This window comes from Thamnophis elegans, chromosome 2 (genome assembly GCF_009769535.1).
Source record: "Thamnophis elegans isolate rThaEle1 chromosome 2, rThaEle1.pri, whole genome shotgun sequence".
In the NCBI taxonomy this organism is placed as follows: domain Eukaryota; kingdom Metazoa; phylum Chordata; class Lepidosauria; order Squamata; family Colubridae; genus Thamnophis; species Thamnophis elegans.
The window spans coordinates 128,807,808-128,823,728 of NC_045542.1; the positions used below are offsets into that span (position 1 = coordinate 128,807,808).

Here is a 15,921-nt window from a genome sequence, read left to right on the forward strand (position 1 = left end):
TTATGTTGGCATACTTTCTTGCTAGTTCAAGGACTGTTAGGTAGCAATTCAATGCAGCCATCTGGCTATGCTCCTTAGTCTGATTCTTTGAAGAAGCACAATTACTTGGGAATAATTCAGAATGAAAAGTGCTAATGAATGTCAAAAATTATTTTCTTCTTTCTGTTCCCTAATATGCGGGTATTCTAATTTAGAATGTTGGACTGATTGAAACACACACACACACACACACACACACACACACACACACTACATACACAGACAAAGAGTGAGAGGCTACATATTCACAATATTAGATAGATAGGAATTTAAATTTTCCCTAGAAGGCATATTTTCTTTTAAATTCTTTTACCTAGACTGCTGTCCTTCACCTAGGACACACATAATGGTTAAAGTTAAGTAATCCTTTGGAAATTTAATTAGCAGCACAAGTGAGAAAGATCTTTTCCACATTCCTCTTTTACCTTCCCTCACTTCCTTATTATAGCCTTCCAGGCATTTTCACTTTCTAAAGTAATATTACTTCACTTCTAGAGGAATTAAGTATAGAAAATAATCCTTGTACCCTCAGATAAAAAGTCCACAATTTTCTTCAAAGACTATAGTTGAAATAGCATTAGCAAAAGTTGTGGGGAAACTGAAAATGGTAAAACAGAATAGAAACTTTATCGATTATAGTCATTTGACCATATCAAAAGTGCATGTAGTCCTCCACTTATAACCACAATTAAGTCCAAAATTTATGTTGCTGAGTGAAAAATTTGTAAAGTAAGTTTTGCCCCATTTTACGATTTTTCTTGCCATGTTTGTTAAGTGAATCCCTGCAGTATTAAATTAGTAACACTGTCATTAAGTGAAACTTATTTTCCCATTGACTTTGCTTGTCAGAAGGTCACAAAATGGGACATTGCAACCGTCATAAATATGAACCAGTAGTCAAGCATCCAAATGTAATGGGGATGCTGCAAGAGTCATAAATGTGAAAAATGGTCATAAGTCATTTTTTTCAGTACCGCTGTAACTTTGAACGGTCACTAAATGAACTGTTCTAAGTCGAGGACTACCCTTAGAAAGCTAGCAGAACTATACAAATGCAAAGAAAACAGTAGTAACTCATCAGCCCTATAATTAACCCCTTTCTTTTAGTCCAGACATACCACCTCTTAGCCTGGGGGGTGAAATTATACACCCCTCAGAGAGGGCCCGCAATTTGGGTGTCCTCCTGGACCCACAGCTGACATTAGAGCACCATCTGTCGGCTGTGACCAGGGGGGCTTTCACCCAGGTTCGCCTGGTGCACCAGTTGCGGCCCTACCTGGACCGGGAGGCACTTAGAATAGTCACTCATGCCCTCGTCACCTCAAGACTGGATTACTGTAATGCGCTCTACGTGGGGCTGCCCCTGAAGAGTGTTCAAAGACTACAGCTAGTCCAGAACACAGCCGCGCGAGTGATATTGGGTGTATCTAGATACACCCATATTACACCTATCCTCCGCGAGCTGCACTGGCTTCCTATTGGTCTCCGGACGCGCTTCAAGGTGCTAGTTGTTACTTTTAAAGCCCTTCATGGTTTAGGACCTGGCTACCTGAGAGACCGCCTCCTGCCACTTACCTCCCAACGACCAACAAGATCGCACAGGTTGGGCTTCCTCTGGGTGCTGCCAACCGGACAATGCCATCTGGCGACTCCCTGGGGGAGGGCCTTCTCTGTTGCTGCACCGGCCTGTGGAACGATCTACCTGCAGAGATCCGGACCCTTACCACTCTCCCAGCCTTCCGTAAAGCCATGAAGACCTGGCTGTTCTGGCAGGCCTGGGGCTGTTGATTGATATCCAGCCCCGCTTAGATGGAATGGGTGATGTGAATTTTAATACTGTATTTTTATTTTTTTATTTCTATTTTTAAATTTTAAATGTTTTTTGTCTGTTGTGAGCCACCCAGAGTCCCTATGGGAGTGGGCGGCATACAAATTCTAATAAACTTGAAACTTGAAACTTCTTATCTAAATATTCCTTCCTCTTTGAAATGACCTTTGATAGAAAAAGCATCATCTTACTAGTAATAAACAGCCCCCGCCCAAAAAACCGTAAAACAGTTTTTCCCAGGTGCCCCAGCATGTGTTCATTTTAAAATAAGAATATAAGTGATAGAAAGTAAATATCTCTGTCATCAATCTTTATCTGAAAGCATAGTCAAGCATTTCCTATCTTCAAATTATTCTCTAATCTTCCTGTGCAAGAGGAAGCAAATCCCAGAGAAGGGATTTGTCAAATCTGTCAAATTTCAAGTTTATTTCCATTTTTGCCCTGATTTTAGGTTTATTTAGTTCATGCTGTTCCTTAATACATCCATATCAATTTGCATGGAAAAAAATTAGGAAAGTATTGAAGGAATTGCTTTCTGTTTACAGGATACATACATAAATTTTCAGTTGAAATTTCCTGTTTACGTTTCTACAAATTCCTTCCTACAACCAAAAGAAAGCAGGATAGAGTAAAAAGAACAGTAATCATCTAGTCAGCCAGTTGTTTCTGGACTGACTTATATTTTATCTAGGACTATATCCTTAGACGAGAATAGTAATAACATTAAAACTTGGTTGCAATTTGACTAAGGTCCAATGGAGTCAAATCTATAGCTGTATCATCTATATCTATATCTATATCTATATCTATATCTATATCTATATCTATATCTATATCTATATCTATATCTATATCTATATCTATATCTATATCTATATCTATATATCTATATCTATATCTATATCTATATCTATATCTATCTATATCTATATCTATATCTATATCTATATCTATATCTATATCTATATCTATATCTATATCTATATCTATATCTATCTATATCTATATCTATATCTATATCTATATCTATATCTATATCTATATCTATATCTATATCTATATCTATATCTATATCTATATCTATATCTATATCTATCTATATCTATCTATCTATCTATCTATCTATCTATCTATATATATATATATATATATATATATATATATATATATATGTATGTTTTTTTATTTGTGCTGATAAATAAATAAAGGGAGACTAGTATAGATCTATTTCAAGCTATTTAGCTCTCATCAGCTAGCCATACCCTTACTGGGATTTGAACCTATATCTATCTATATCTATAAATGCATCTGTGTGTGTGTGTGTATGTTCCAGTGTAACTCTGTAACACCTTGAGCAATTTCAACCAAACGTGGTACACAGATGACTTATTCTCTGTAAAAAAAAAAAAAAAAACTTTGGGGTTAAGACACCCCTAACACCCCTCAGGGTGTGTGTTCTGTTAAGATACAGCCTGTTGTGCCTTAAAATGGCTTCTACTATATAGCGCAGTGGAGTTGCCATAGTAACGGCTTCACAGTACTCCACAATGGGGCTCCCTCTGGTAAGGGGAAAAATCCAACATTAGAAATTAAGTTTGGTCCAGATATTTTTCTCCTATAAATAAATATCAGGACAATGCCAGGTTATCAGCTAGTAGCCTATAAAGTCGACAATGTGAAATACTTCCACCAAATGAGCACTAGCTCTTAGGTTATGAGAAAAAGGGATGGAAATGTCACCTCTGATTAATGGTGCTGACATTTTGCAGACCACAAATGTAAGAAATGGCAAGGAGTCAGACACTGGGAGTGTGTGTGGCAGTTTGGGAGGAAAGAGATTGCTTAGAAAACTTCTGAGAATAACTAGAAATCTTCTCAGTCACACCAAGCTGGTTTAGCAGATTTTATTGCTCATGATATTGCCCTATGCTGGCATTATGGAAATGCAGATGTACATACATCTGCTGTATCCTATTTAATAGAGCAATTGTTTTTGATTGAATTTGGAACCATAATTCTAATACAGCTTAATTACACTGATTTCTTTAGCCATATGATATATTTTGCAGCTTTTGCATTTACTTTGAATGCTTTACGTTCTCAGTACATGTTCATACACTTCTTCCAGCTTGTTAAAATAGACAACTATTGTAGAGATATTTTAATCCAACTGGAATTATATCTAATAGTAATCTGAATTATAGAAACATTTTCATACCCTCTACAGCATCTTTCATTTTCTTGGTCCCATACATGCCTGCCCAATACAAATACACACATAAACATACTTCAGGATGAGCAATATTATACAAAGTCCAATGAACAGGCATAAGTAATTTTATTGCACATGTGCTTAAAAAGTGGTCTTTTTAAATAAGAAGAAAATTACTTGAAAAGCTTTTCTTAAACATCTATAAATTCCCTCTAGTACTGAGAGGGTAAGAGAAGAAGGCTTATATATCACAACCAAACAAGAAACATGCATATTCATTTAAATGTTTTGCTCATTTTTCTTAGGTCAAACAGTTGATTATGTCAAGAAAAACTAAGATGTATCTCTAATTATTATGGCAAATTTGCACAACATGCCAGCTGCATAATGGCTGCAAATGTGTGTAAAAAATCCTCAGTGGCCAACCATAAACTTCACAAGCTGGAAAAAATAATGACAAAGTGCAGGTGCTTAATCATTCTTATGCCTGCTACCTTATCTGTCCCCACTCCCTATCTCCAAAAGCTGTATTTTCAGCCTGCTGACTCTAACTAGGTTCACACATTACACTGAACCATGTGTTTTTCTTTGTTTGGACATATTGTGCTAACCTAGACGAAGTGTCTTAGGATGATGTGTCTACCCTGGCAGTTGACATATTCAGTGCTATTTAGCAATATTTCCATTTAATGAACCTTGTATAATATGTTTTAAATGTGACTGACAACTGTATATTCACAACCATCTATTTAGGCACAGCAGCCCAGAGTCACTTATGTGAGAGATGGGCCATGTAGAAGTTTAATAAATAAATGAAAATATGTCCAGTTTATCATTTTGCACATATTATGTAAAATATGCATGCATAGAGTCCCATCCATGTTTAATAGATGTTCAGCTTTATCAGACACTTATTACCCCAGTAGTCCTTTACATTGAATGTAACAATGGGGGAAGCCAAGGTTTTCTTGGTCAATGTGTTGATCATTAAAGAAAGAATTAGAATCAGAAAGTCCTAAAATAAACATTTACGTAAGATAATACTAGGCCATTTCTAAAGAATTTATCTTATAAGAAAAGAATCACCAGGAAAAAAAACTAAAGTAAGAGAATGAGGAGCTTAAAAATAAATCACATCACAGAAAATAATAAATTATTATTTAAATCTATTCAATAAAGTAAGGTAATACTGTACCAAAATCTATCTGGCTTTACTAACAGTTTTCTTTCCCTATATACATATAACAAGTCATGAGGTCATATATTTCCTATTTCAGTGGTGGGATTCAAAAATATTTACTACTGGTTCTATGGGAGCGGCGTGGCGTGGCTTGGTGGGCATGGCATGGCTTGATGGGTGTGGTGTGGCTTGGTGGGCGTGGCATGGCTTGGTGTGCATGGCAGGGGAAGGATACTATAAAATCTCCTTTCCCTCCCCACTCCAGGGATACTGCAAAATCCCCATTTCCTTGCAATCAGCTGAGACATGGGAGGCAGAGAATAGATGGGGGTGGGGCCAGTCAGAGGTGGTATTTACCAGTTCTCTGAACTATTCAAAATTTCTGCTACCAGTTCTCCAGAACTTGTCAGAACCTGCTGAATTCCATCTCTGTCCTAGTTTCCCTAACTTCATTCTCACTTTTGCAAGCTTATCTGGCGTGGCTTTATGATGTCTGATCAGAAAAAGTTTCATGGAAAGTTTTAGCTCTCTGGTGAAATGAATGTATTGAAATAGTTACATGTCTTCAACTATAATACAAGCCATTATCCTGGACATTATTATGAGCATTTTTCTTCTTTTTTAGAGGAAAGGGAACAAAATACGAATGGTTAAAAAGATGTACAAGAAAATTTTAGTACAACTTGTCAGAGGAAAAGAGAAGTGCAAAAAACAAAGATGCAATATATTTGTGAGGTTTTTATGCATCAGTAATAAATTTGTAATGATTTTAGCACAAGAGCTCTTCATTAGAATTATTTACTTAAATTTCATTATGCCCAAAATGCAAATCTATGCATTTTCATTCACATGTCACTGTATTGACTTTGGAATTCCTTGGTAATGGTGTTGCATATCCACAACAAATTTTGTAAGTGTTCCCTTTTCCAATTGTTGCTTGCAGTTGAGGAAACTATAGAGATTTAATAACTATTTTGAAGTATCCTCCCAAAGTTGTATTTCCCATGATCTTTTAAAGTAAGTCATGTGTGGAGAATAGACATAATCGTTGATTTTGTACATCATAACATATGGAGAGAGCACATATGTTTTTCCCCAACAAAAATCTGTGTGAAAAACAATTGATGTGAGGAGAAAACTTTCATAGCCAATATGATTTGTTTCAGTTGAGACAGCAGTAATTTCACATATAAGTTGTGCATGATTTGTTCCATAGAAACGTTATAAGTGTGAAAAAAAGAGATTGATTTTAGCTGAGAATCAAATACGCTGTACTGATCATTATGTTGGGCTTTGACTTTAATTAAGATTTGATTTGATGTATACTGATCAATGTAGGAAACCATTTCAGAAGATTTTAATGTGTTTGCTTTCAGAATAGTTTTCTGTAAAAAGAAATCTTAAATATTATATAAACTGAAATAACCACATAGAAATGTACACCCTGTACATAACTGTATTTTTGAACTTCATTTTTTATTAAAAAATTGTGTAAATATTCATATGACAGTAGAAATGAACAATTACAAATTGCTTTCTAATATTTAATTCTCTTATACTGTATATATTCTACTCAAAGCAGTCTTAAATGCTTATAGTGTACAATCATATTAAAATCATGTCAAAATAGGCCATCGGGCTTTTAAATAAATGTTCTATTTGATTAACATTATTTTGAAAATCAAGAATACTGTTCATTAGATAAGAAAACTACTTAGACTTTGGAAAGCCAGCACTAGGTGGGATTTAGATATGAATAAAAATAATATACTGTATCTATCTGAAAGATACATGCATACACACAGACACCCCCCCCCCCCGAGTCATTTATGGGATCATTGAACCTACCTTCAACACGAACTTTGAATTCATGCTTTGTTTCTCCTAAATCATTTGAGGCTACACATTCATAGGTTCCTTCATCATCTTTAGTAACTTGTTCTATCTTCAAAACTTTTCCAAAATTCTCAGCGACTCCTCTGAAAATGCTGGTTTTGTTAATCCTTCTCCATGTTAAATGGGGTGTTGGACTTGGATGAATTTAAAAAAGAAATAAAATGTTTATGTTAAAAAGTAACATGGGCCTTTACCTGCCAGTCAAGAGTTCTAGATTCAACAAACGCTTATATAGACTAATGTTGCTTAAGATGAGTGACCATATAGATCTTTTCATTGTAAATAAATGTTATGATGTTTAATATTTCACAATAAGCTGTTGTTTGCTGAGCTGCAATTGTTTTGGAGGCGAGTAAAATAATAGTTTGTTTTATAAATTCTGTTTTTTGCCTTATTTTAATTTTTCTTGTCTTGTGCATCAAAGAACTGGCTATGAAATGAAGATTAAACACTGCTTAGGAATAACCCTCGGAAAAGACAACTAAAGTATGCTTCCCTATACTTTTTCTACATTTGCAATCTGCAAGTCAACAAAAGTTTGTTATTTCAAAATATGCACTGCAGAGTATCTCTTTCTCTGTTGTGTATGGAATTTACACAAATATTTGGTTTTTAAAAATATTTTTTTCTCTAATCAGACTTTGGGAAAGGATAGTAAAAGGCAAAAAGGCTGAATATTAGAAGTCAAGAAATATGTTGTATGAAAACAGTGTTATATGTGAAGAAGTTGGTATTGAATCTACCTATGTTATAGTAATGTTCCTTGCTATATGCTTTCTTTCCAAGCTCATCATAATAAACACAGTCAGTTCACATCTTGTGTCATGAAGAGCTTGGAGTATCAGAGATAAACTGAATCTGTCTGCAACAACATGTGCATTTAGTCATTCAAAGATCTGGATTCTGCTAGTTTGTTAAAAAGAAAAGAAAATGTAAGCATTATTGCACTGCAAACCATAGAGTACAGGGCCACAGGGTCTGTTGTCCAACTGCACAATGTCAGACTATAGATTTGAGAGCCACAGAGCTAATTGCAACATTTTTAAGCACACTACAGCACCCTCTTAGGTTTAGTTGAGTAATGACAGTCTTTTTTTTAAAAGGATAATCTTAGGTCACCACCAGAATTGAAGCATATTGGAACTGCAGAAAGTCACTGGAGATGCTTTCAACAAAAAATTCCACTGTACTTAAGAAAAAATGGCTGCCACAAAGAAAAGGACAAGCAGAGAAGAGTACTAAAATGTGAAGCCTCTATATCTTTTTTTCCTTCAAGATAAAACTGCCTCAGTTGTACTGCCTTGTATTGAGAACAGTACAAGGAAGGTTATACAAAGGCTCTGTGATGGAGACGAGTGGTTTTAAAAATTGATAAACAAACAAACAAACAAACAAACAAACAGATACCAAATATAGAGTGTACTCCCCCCCCCCTTTCCTGCTGTGGTATTCATTTTCCTTTTATTTGAAAACTCTGCTTAAGTTAAGGAATCAAGCTCTACTAATTATCTCAGATGCCATTTTCCCCCTCAATATATCTTTTAGCAATCTTTTCATTGTTATATACTTATTTTCAAATCTTCTCTCATCTCCCCTTTAGCTAAAGCAGGTCCTTCAGCAAAATGTGGTTCCTATTTTCCACAATCTCAGGAACAGCAAAGCCTGAGATACCAAATATGCATAGTTACGGTTGATTGGAGGTGTCATTTAATTTCTACTGTAGTTTTCATTTTGTATTTTGAATAGAATTATTAATTTTGCCCAGCTAAATAATTAAAATCTGCTATCTTTGCTCTACTCTGAAGAAATAGCTGAAACACTTGAATTCTTTATGTATATTAAGAGGAAAAAACAATGTAAGAAACTGTTGTATATGTGGTAACTGTGGGTTCAATTCAGTTCAATAAAATTGATCAATGTTTAAAGATACCTTCATGAATATGTATCTGAATTCTGAATAATGCTGGTAACATAATGGTAACATGTTTGCTATTCTAAGCAAACTGACTCAGTTTGGCTATCACACTAAATAAATCAGCAGCCATATAATCATCTGAATACTTTCTTGCAAAAACCGATGAGATTTGTATTTTATAGAAACTATATTGTCTTTTCTCCAAAGTACCATATTTCTCGGACTATAACATGTCCTGGAGTATAAGACGCACCAAGATTTTGAAGTGATAATTTTTTAAAAAAAGTTTTTGCACTCTGCAGGTCTCCCAAACCCTCTGCATGCCTCATTTTTTGTGAAAAACTGGGCATTCAGAGAGTTTCAGAGGCCTGCAAAGTGCTCCTGGGGGGGGAAAACAAGCAAAAGGTGGCCTATTTTTTGAGAAAACTGGCCCATTTTTTTCCAAAATGGGGGGGGGGGGTGCATGCATAGCCTTTAGGATGCTTGTAGAATGCTCCTGGGGGCTGGGAGGGCAAAAACGAGCAAAAAAGGCCCATTTTCACTTGTTTTCCTTCCCCAGCCGCCAGGAGCACTTTCCAGGCCTCCCAAGCCCTCTGTACATCCATTTTTGTGAAGGGGCAGGGTTTTGGACCAAAAATGTTGTATTCAGTGTATAAGACACATCCAGATTTTCACCTCTTTTTGGGGGGGGGGAAAGGTGCACCTTATATTCTGAAAGATACAGTGAGTAAAAATATACACAACACTATCTAATGGCTACTATAGATTAAAAGTAGCTCAATTGAGAAGTTGAGCTTATTTCATCCAGTCCACAATGGCATTAAAATCATAAATGGGGTTAAAGATTTTGCTGCAAGGGCAATAATCAATTCTTTGTCTTCTTAGACAGAATAAATTCTCCAGACAATTAAATATAAAAGGAACTTTGTGTTTTGCAGAATTACTGTGAACTCTCATAACAAGAAAGAGAGACGTTCAGGCCAGGCTGCTAACTTAGCATTTCCAGCTGGCCTTGCTATTGCCAACACTGTGTATGGCATAAACAGAGCAGAATCATGTCAGCTTATTCTTGTGTCCATCTGCTGGGATGGCAGCATGCCAAGGGTCAGGTTACTATCAGTTCCAAGTTCCTAAAAATATAATGGGGCTGATTATAGAACAAAGCCCAAATATTTACAATATCTTTCTGTAACTTTAGGTATCTACTTAAAAAAAAAATCAATTGCTTTTGCTTCCTTGTAATTACAGATAGTCCTCAACCACAATTGAGATCAAAATTTATGTTGCTAAGTGAGACTTTGCTTGTCAGAAGATTGCAAAAGCTGATTGCAAGACCCCACATATTTATGAACCATTATACATAGGAATCGACTGACAACAGCTGAATTTGATTGTGATCATAGGGATGACCCAACGGCCATATATCACTTTTTTCAGTGATGTTGTAACTTTGAACAGTCAATGATTTGAGGAATCATTTGCTGATATTTTTCAAAATCAGTTCTAAAATACGAATACTCACAGTCCTTCAGCAATGCATTCTAGAAAAAGATCCATTCCTTTCATAAATGTCACTTCCGAACTGGCACCAGAAGATTCAGGGATAAGTAGCTTGGGTTTTCTTTCTTTGATTAAATTTGCTAAAAGGGAGAAAAGTAATTTCAGAACTCTCAAAATAAGATGTATTCAACTCTTCCTTATTCTATCAGTCATGGTCAATAAAAATATCAGTGCTAATTCATTCATATGCTCTACATATTATAATGAGATGTTCTTTTCTGCTAGGTCATTTTTTTCATCTGCTTTAGAAAATACTTCTAAAATTTGCAAACACTATACAATAGAATGTGGTATATTAATTGTAATTTGGGGATAAAATGTATGAGTGCAACATATTCTTTACATTGTAGGAATAGTACAATTAGAAATAATTGTAAAATTTGTGGGCTCCAAATTAAAAGCTTTGAAAGTGGATGAAATGATAACATCTTAAATAGACTGCTAGGATGGGGAGATTAGGAGGAGGAAGAAATATTGGATAATTTCAGGATCTGGAGAAGAAAGGACTTTCTCTTACTGAGACTCTATCCCTCAGTGTCATCTGGTCTACTAAAGATTAAGATAAAGCCTTCAGGAGAAAGAAACATTATATTCTTCATCTTTCCAATTAGCTATCTTAATTATGGTTCCACTTTCAAAATAAGATTAAATTGTTTTCTCCTATGAGCATGGAACATGGGGGAAACTTGGAAATTATAAGCAGGAAGAGGTTGGCAAAACTCAATAGTATCTTTTGGGTTCATCTTCTTATTAGAAATTTTGGAGGAAATCTAGGTGATCATTAGGAATTCAAAACAACTTGGTGGCACCCCATCATTAAGCAATCTTATTGGAGAAAGATGGACTAAAGGTGGGGAATCTTGGACTAGATCCAGACTTTGGAGTTTTCTATTCCTGTTTTATTGGGTAATCACAGCAAATTTCTGTTTTCATCTATCTGGCTGGAAACTACAGTATCTCTCTCTCTCTCTCTCTCTCTCTCTCTCTCTCTCTCTCTCTCTCACTCACTCACTCTCACTCTCACTCTCACTCTCACTCTCACTCTCACTCTCACTCTCACTCTCACTCTCACTCTCACTCACTCCCTCTCCCTCTCCCTCTCTCACACACACTGTCATTTGCATGTCTCTATGTAAAATGCAATATATTTTAATTAGGATATTTTATTCATTTTAATCTAAGCTGAGGCATGAAACTCTAAACAGTAACAACTTACCCTTAGCCGCATTAGATGAACTGGAATCATTAGTATATTTTACTGCAACAGACAGAAATGGAGACCAAATGGAAACATGAATGGTAATGAAATTTATCAAATAAATGATGGATATAATCAAACTAAGTAACGAATTCAGATTATGCTGACGTAGATCCATTTGCAAGGTGAACTTCCTTTGTTCCATCTCATGAAACTGAAATTTTTAAAATTATCCTGCTCTGTAAAAATGGGATGGGGAGGAATGCTATTTGAATACAATTAGATTATTCTGCTGATCTCCTGGACTGAGATCATATTATTTCCACCTTAAAAAAAAATCCATAATTGTTGAAGATGCAATGCAAGCAAGCACTATGATAATGAACACATGTACAAATGACATAAATACAAAAAGATCTCATATTTAGCTAATATTTTAAAATGCTCTTCCATCATGGTCCTTTCACCCAACCCTGACAGAAGATTGTATTGACTGATTGATCAATACTTAAAGCCTATTCCACTCTCAGATAATTCTTATGAAACCAAATCACAATAGCAATAGCAAAATAACACTCAGACTTATATACCACTTTATAGTGCTTTACAGCCCTCTGTCAACATATTGCCCCCAACAATCTGGGCCCTCATTTTACCCATCTCGGAAGGATGGAAGGCTGAGTCAACCTTGAACTTGGTGAGATTCGACCTGCCAAACTGCAGGTAGCTGGCAGTCAGCAGAAGCAGCCTCGAGAACTGCATTCTAAACACTGTGCCACCACCGCTCATAATATAGCTATCGTCACCAAAAATCACAAATTAACAAGTTAACTGGAGGTTCAATTTTTGCTGCTCCACTACTTATCACTACATATGTTGTCACAGGCAATGGACAATATGTAAGCCTGAATGCTCTTGCTATTATTAGGTGGGTTTCTTTCACCCATGGAAGAAAAACAGTTCTACAAGCTTGTGATGAACCTTCAGTCTACTCATCCATCCTCACCTCTTCAATTCAAATCCACTTTAAGAAGACAAAGTAGTAGATGTTTCTTCAGGACCTACTGTTGTTTGAAGGCAAGGAAGGATAACAAAGCCAGGGGAATTCCCCAATTCCCTTCTATAATATGCCTTGCACTCAGTACATAAGGATATTATTTGGCAGAAGTTCGCCTATCCCAAAATAGGAATCAGATAGCAAAAAATTGAAGCTCCAGTTAATTGGTGAGATGCTGATGTTAAATTTGTTTTGCTTTTGGTGATGGTGCTTTTATTGCGTTTCGGTTTCATGTTGCCATAGTTTATTTTCTTTATAATAACAGAGGTTTTTTATTTTGAAGAGCCAGGATGGTGCAGTTGTTAGAAGGTAGTATTGCTGGTTAATTCTACTGACTGTCAACGGTTCAATTCTCACTGTCTCCAGGTTAACTCAGAATTCCATCTTTCTGGGGTTGGTAAAATGAGGACCCAGATTGTTGGGAACAAAATGCTGACTCTGTACTGCTTAGAGAGAGCTGTCAAGCACTATCAAATGTGATATAAATCTAAGTGCTATTGCTATGCGCTATTGTTTTTCTAAGTGGATTGTGTTGTATTAGTTTTTGTCATATGTGAATCACTCAGTACTTTTTCTATTGCAGGGACATACAGATGTGTTAAACAAACTATGTGTCCTTATTTTTTAGATATTTTCCAATCACAATGGGTAGAAGAAACAAGGCTGACAATGATAAAATAATGTAAAATGTATCCTCAATTATAATAAAATGAAAAAAAAAATTTCTGACTAAGATGAATTGTCCTGTGGGAAAAAATGAATTTTATTCTGCATTAAAAAAATAATTAGAAGGGAAATAATTTAATCCTATCTTTCTTGAGATAAGTGGAGAACCTATTTATTTTCACACAGTGGCTTAGTCTTTTCAATGTTTTATGTATATGTCAACATTTTGTACAACCCTATAGATGATTATTAAATGAAAATCCCACCTAGTTAAGCTGGCTAAATATAAATGTGTAGATAAGAAGAATTGTAGATGCACAAAAAATGTTAAGAAATCCAGAAATAATAAATTTAAGTTTCTTCTGTTTAGTCAGAAGTAGTTTCATGTCAAAAAAATCTTACCCCATCATATTGTTCAAATATGTTGTATAATATTTATATAACATTTGCTCAGTTGTGGGCAAAGTTCATGTATGGTTTTGGCAATAAATGAGATGTTGAAGGATGTAGTGAGGCAGTATCTTAAGAACATTTGTGAATTATGTGGATCAACTGCCATGAACCACCTAAGAAACTAGCTGGTATCATAGTAGTAATATTAAAAGTGCCACCCAAGGCAATCTTATGTTGCTACAGAGTCCAATTTGGCAAGACACCAGACATAATCAAAGTCTTTTTCAGCAACATAAAGCATTTTCTGACAGTTCTTCAGTCACAGGTAGCAGCTCTTAGCTAAACTTCACTGAGCTCATAAAAGATAAGCAGAAAAACTAGCACTCAGATGATATATCATCAGGAAACCCCAGAGTTATGGAATATTCTAGGAAATTAAAAAAAAATTCAGTGAAAAAAAAAATACTCCCAGAAGATAATAAACTAATTCCATATTGGGGAGAAAAAGCAAGGAAGATTCAGGTGGTCACCAAGATTTGATATTACTTTAACAATCCTCCCAAGGTAATTAATCAAATGGCAAATCATTCAGAAAGGAACTTAGGTGGGTATTTGTCCTGTAATAATTACATAAGGAGGAGGAGACCAATCAATTTATATGTTACAATCAAGAAGAAGAAAAAGATGGAAGTTGCAAATGAAGTCCTTCAAATTTGCTAGCGGCCCTTAGCTGCTACATCCCTGCAAATCATTCTGTCTTCTCATTTTGGTGGGATTTTTTTTTTCCATTCAAGAGAAAATAAAATATATTGCCGACAAGTCCCTCCAATAAATATATCCTGTGTTAGTTCAACAGGAAAGCACACATTACTCTCAGTTTCCATTTATATTTAAAGGAAATTATTATCTGGTGGCTTTGAAAAGAATTTGATTTCCATCCCAATCAGGGTTAAATTTTTATAGTTTTGAGGTTCAGAACAAAACAAGAGAAATCTTTTGGCGAGCTAGCAGCTGCAGCAGTTTTATGAGCTGGGCCTAGCTGTCATCACTAAGACAGCAGTGTGGAATTGAATACATTTGCATATATTTCTTCAGCAAAAATAATGATAAAAAACAACCCATGTCACATGTAAGAATTACCAAAAGAACCAAAGGTTGGAAGCAGACATTAAGGCAGATGGAAGATAGAGGAAGAAAGAAAGAAGGAAAGAAGAGAACCAATTTCCCAGACTTACAACGTGTAACTGTCAATGTCATTGACATTTTCTGCACAATCGTTCTTAATTTTGGAAATGCAGCAAAGCAGCAATAATCACTACGACTGTCATTTTCATCCACATTTGCAAAGTAAAGATCCCCATTAAGGCCCATGGAGACCCTTTCATCTTGTGGGATATGCTGCAAATCTGAAAAGGAAAAAAAAATGGTAATGGTTCAGTATCTGACCCTTGATCCCAGGTAAGGAAATAGCTCTTGGGTATTAATAATGCATGTGACTTGAAAGAATGTAAAGCATATTTGCTAGTTTTCCACTATGTTATGTAGGGGGGAGGGGAATCAGAAGTAGAACAAGCTGCCTGGATACCCTCTTCCCAACCATGAAATATATACTGCATATGTATTGCAAGTTTGATATTGCATACATTTTTCTGTGACAGAATGCAATTTGTTTTTTTGCAAAATAATGCACCATTTTCATTGTGCATTTGTTAAAGAATTATTCAAGTCAGGCCTGTATTCTACATGTCATGGCTGTCAAGAAGCCACTTATCCTGTCACTTAGAATAGGCTTGGATGGCACATAACACAAAAGTATAATGTCTATTCTTTCTTTCTTTTTTACATTTGTGTAGACGAACTCATTATATGATTTAACCTTATGTGTAAAACAGCCCAATGTGCTAAATGGAGCTATATACTTAATTCCATAATTTAATTCTATGTTTTAATTTGAAAGTGAGTTGGAAAAAATACCTT

General features: G+C 35.4%; 1 protein-coding gene across 1 annotated transcript in view; it reads right to left on the reverse strand.

Annotated features, from left to right (window-relative positions):
- The window catches only part of CHL1 (cell adhesion molecule L1 like), an 88,892-nt gene that overhangs the window by 53,312 nt on the left and 19,659 nt on the right, over nt 1–15,921 (reverse strand). Inside the window, exons 5-8 of the mRNA XM_032210596.1 lie at nt 15,180–15,350; nt 11,847–11,888; nt 10,593–10,710; nt 7,108–7,289 (exon numbers count right to left, since the gene is read on the reverse strand). Coding sequence (XP_032066487.1) covers nt 7,108–7,289; nt 10,593–10,710; nt 11,847–11,888; nt 15,180–15,350 — 513 coding nt within the window. The remainder of the gene's footprint in view (nt 1–7,107; nt 7,290–10,592; nt 10,711–11,846; nt 11,889–15,179; nt 15,351–15,921) is intronic.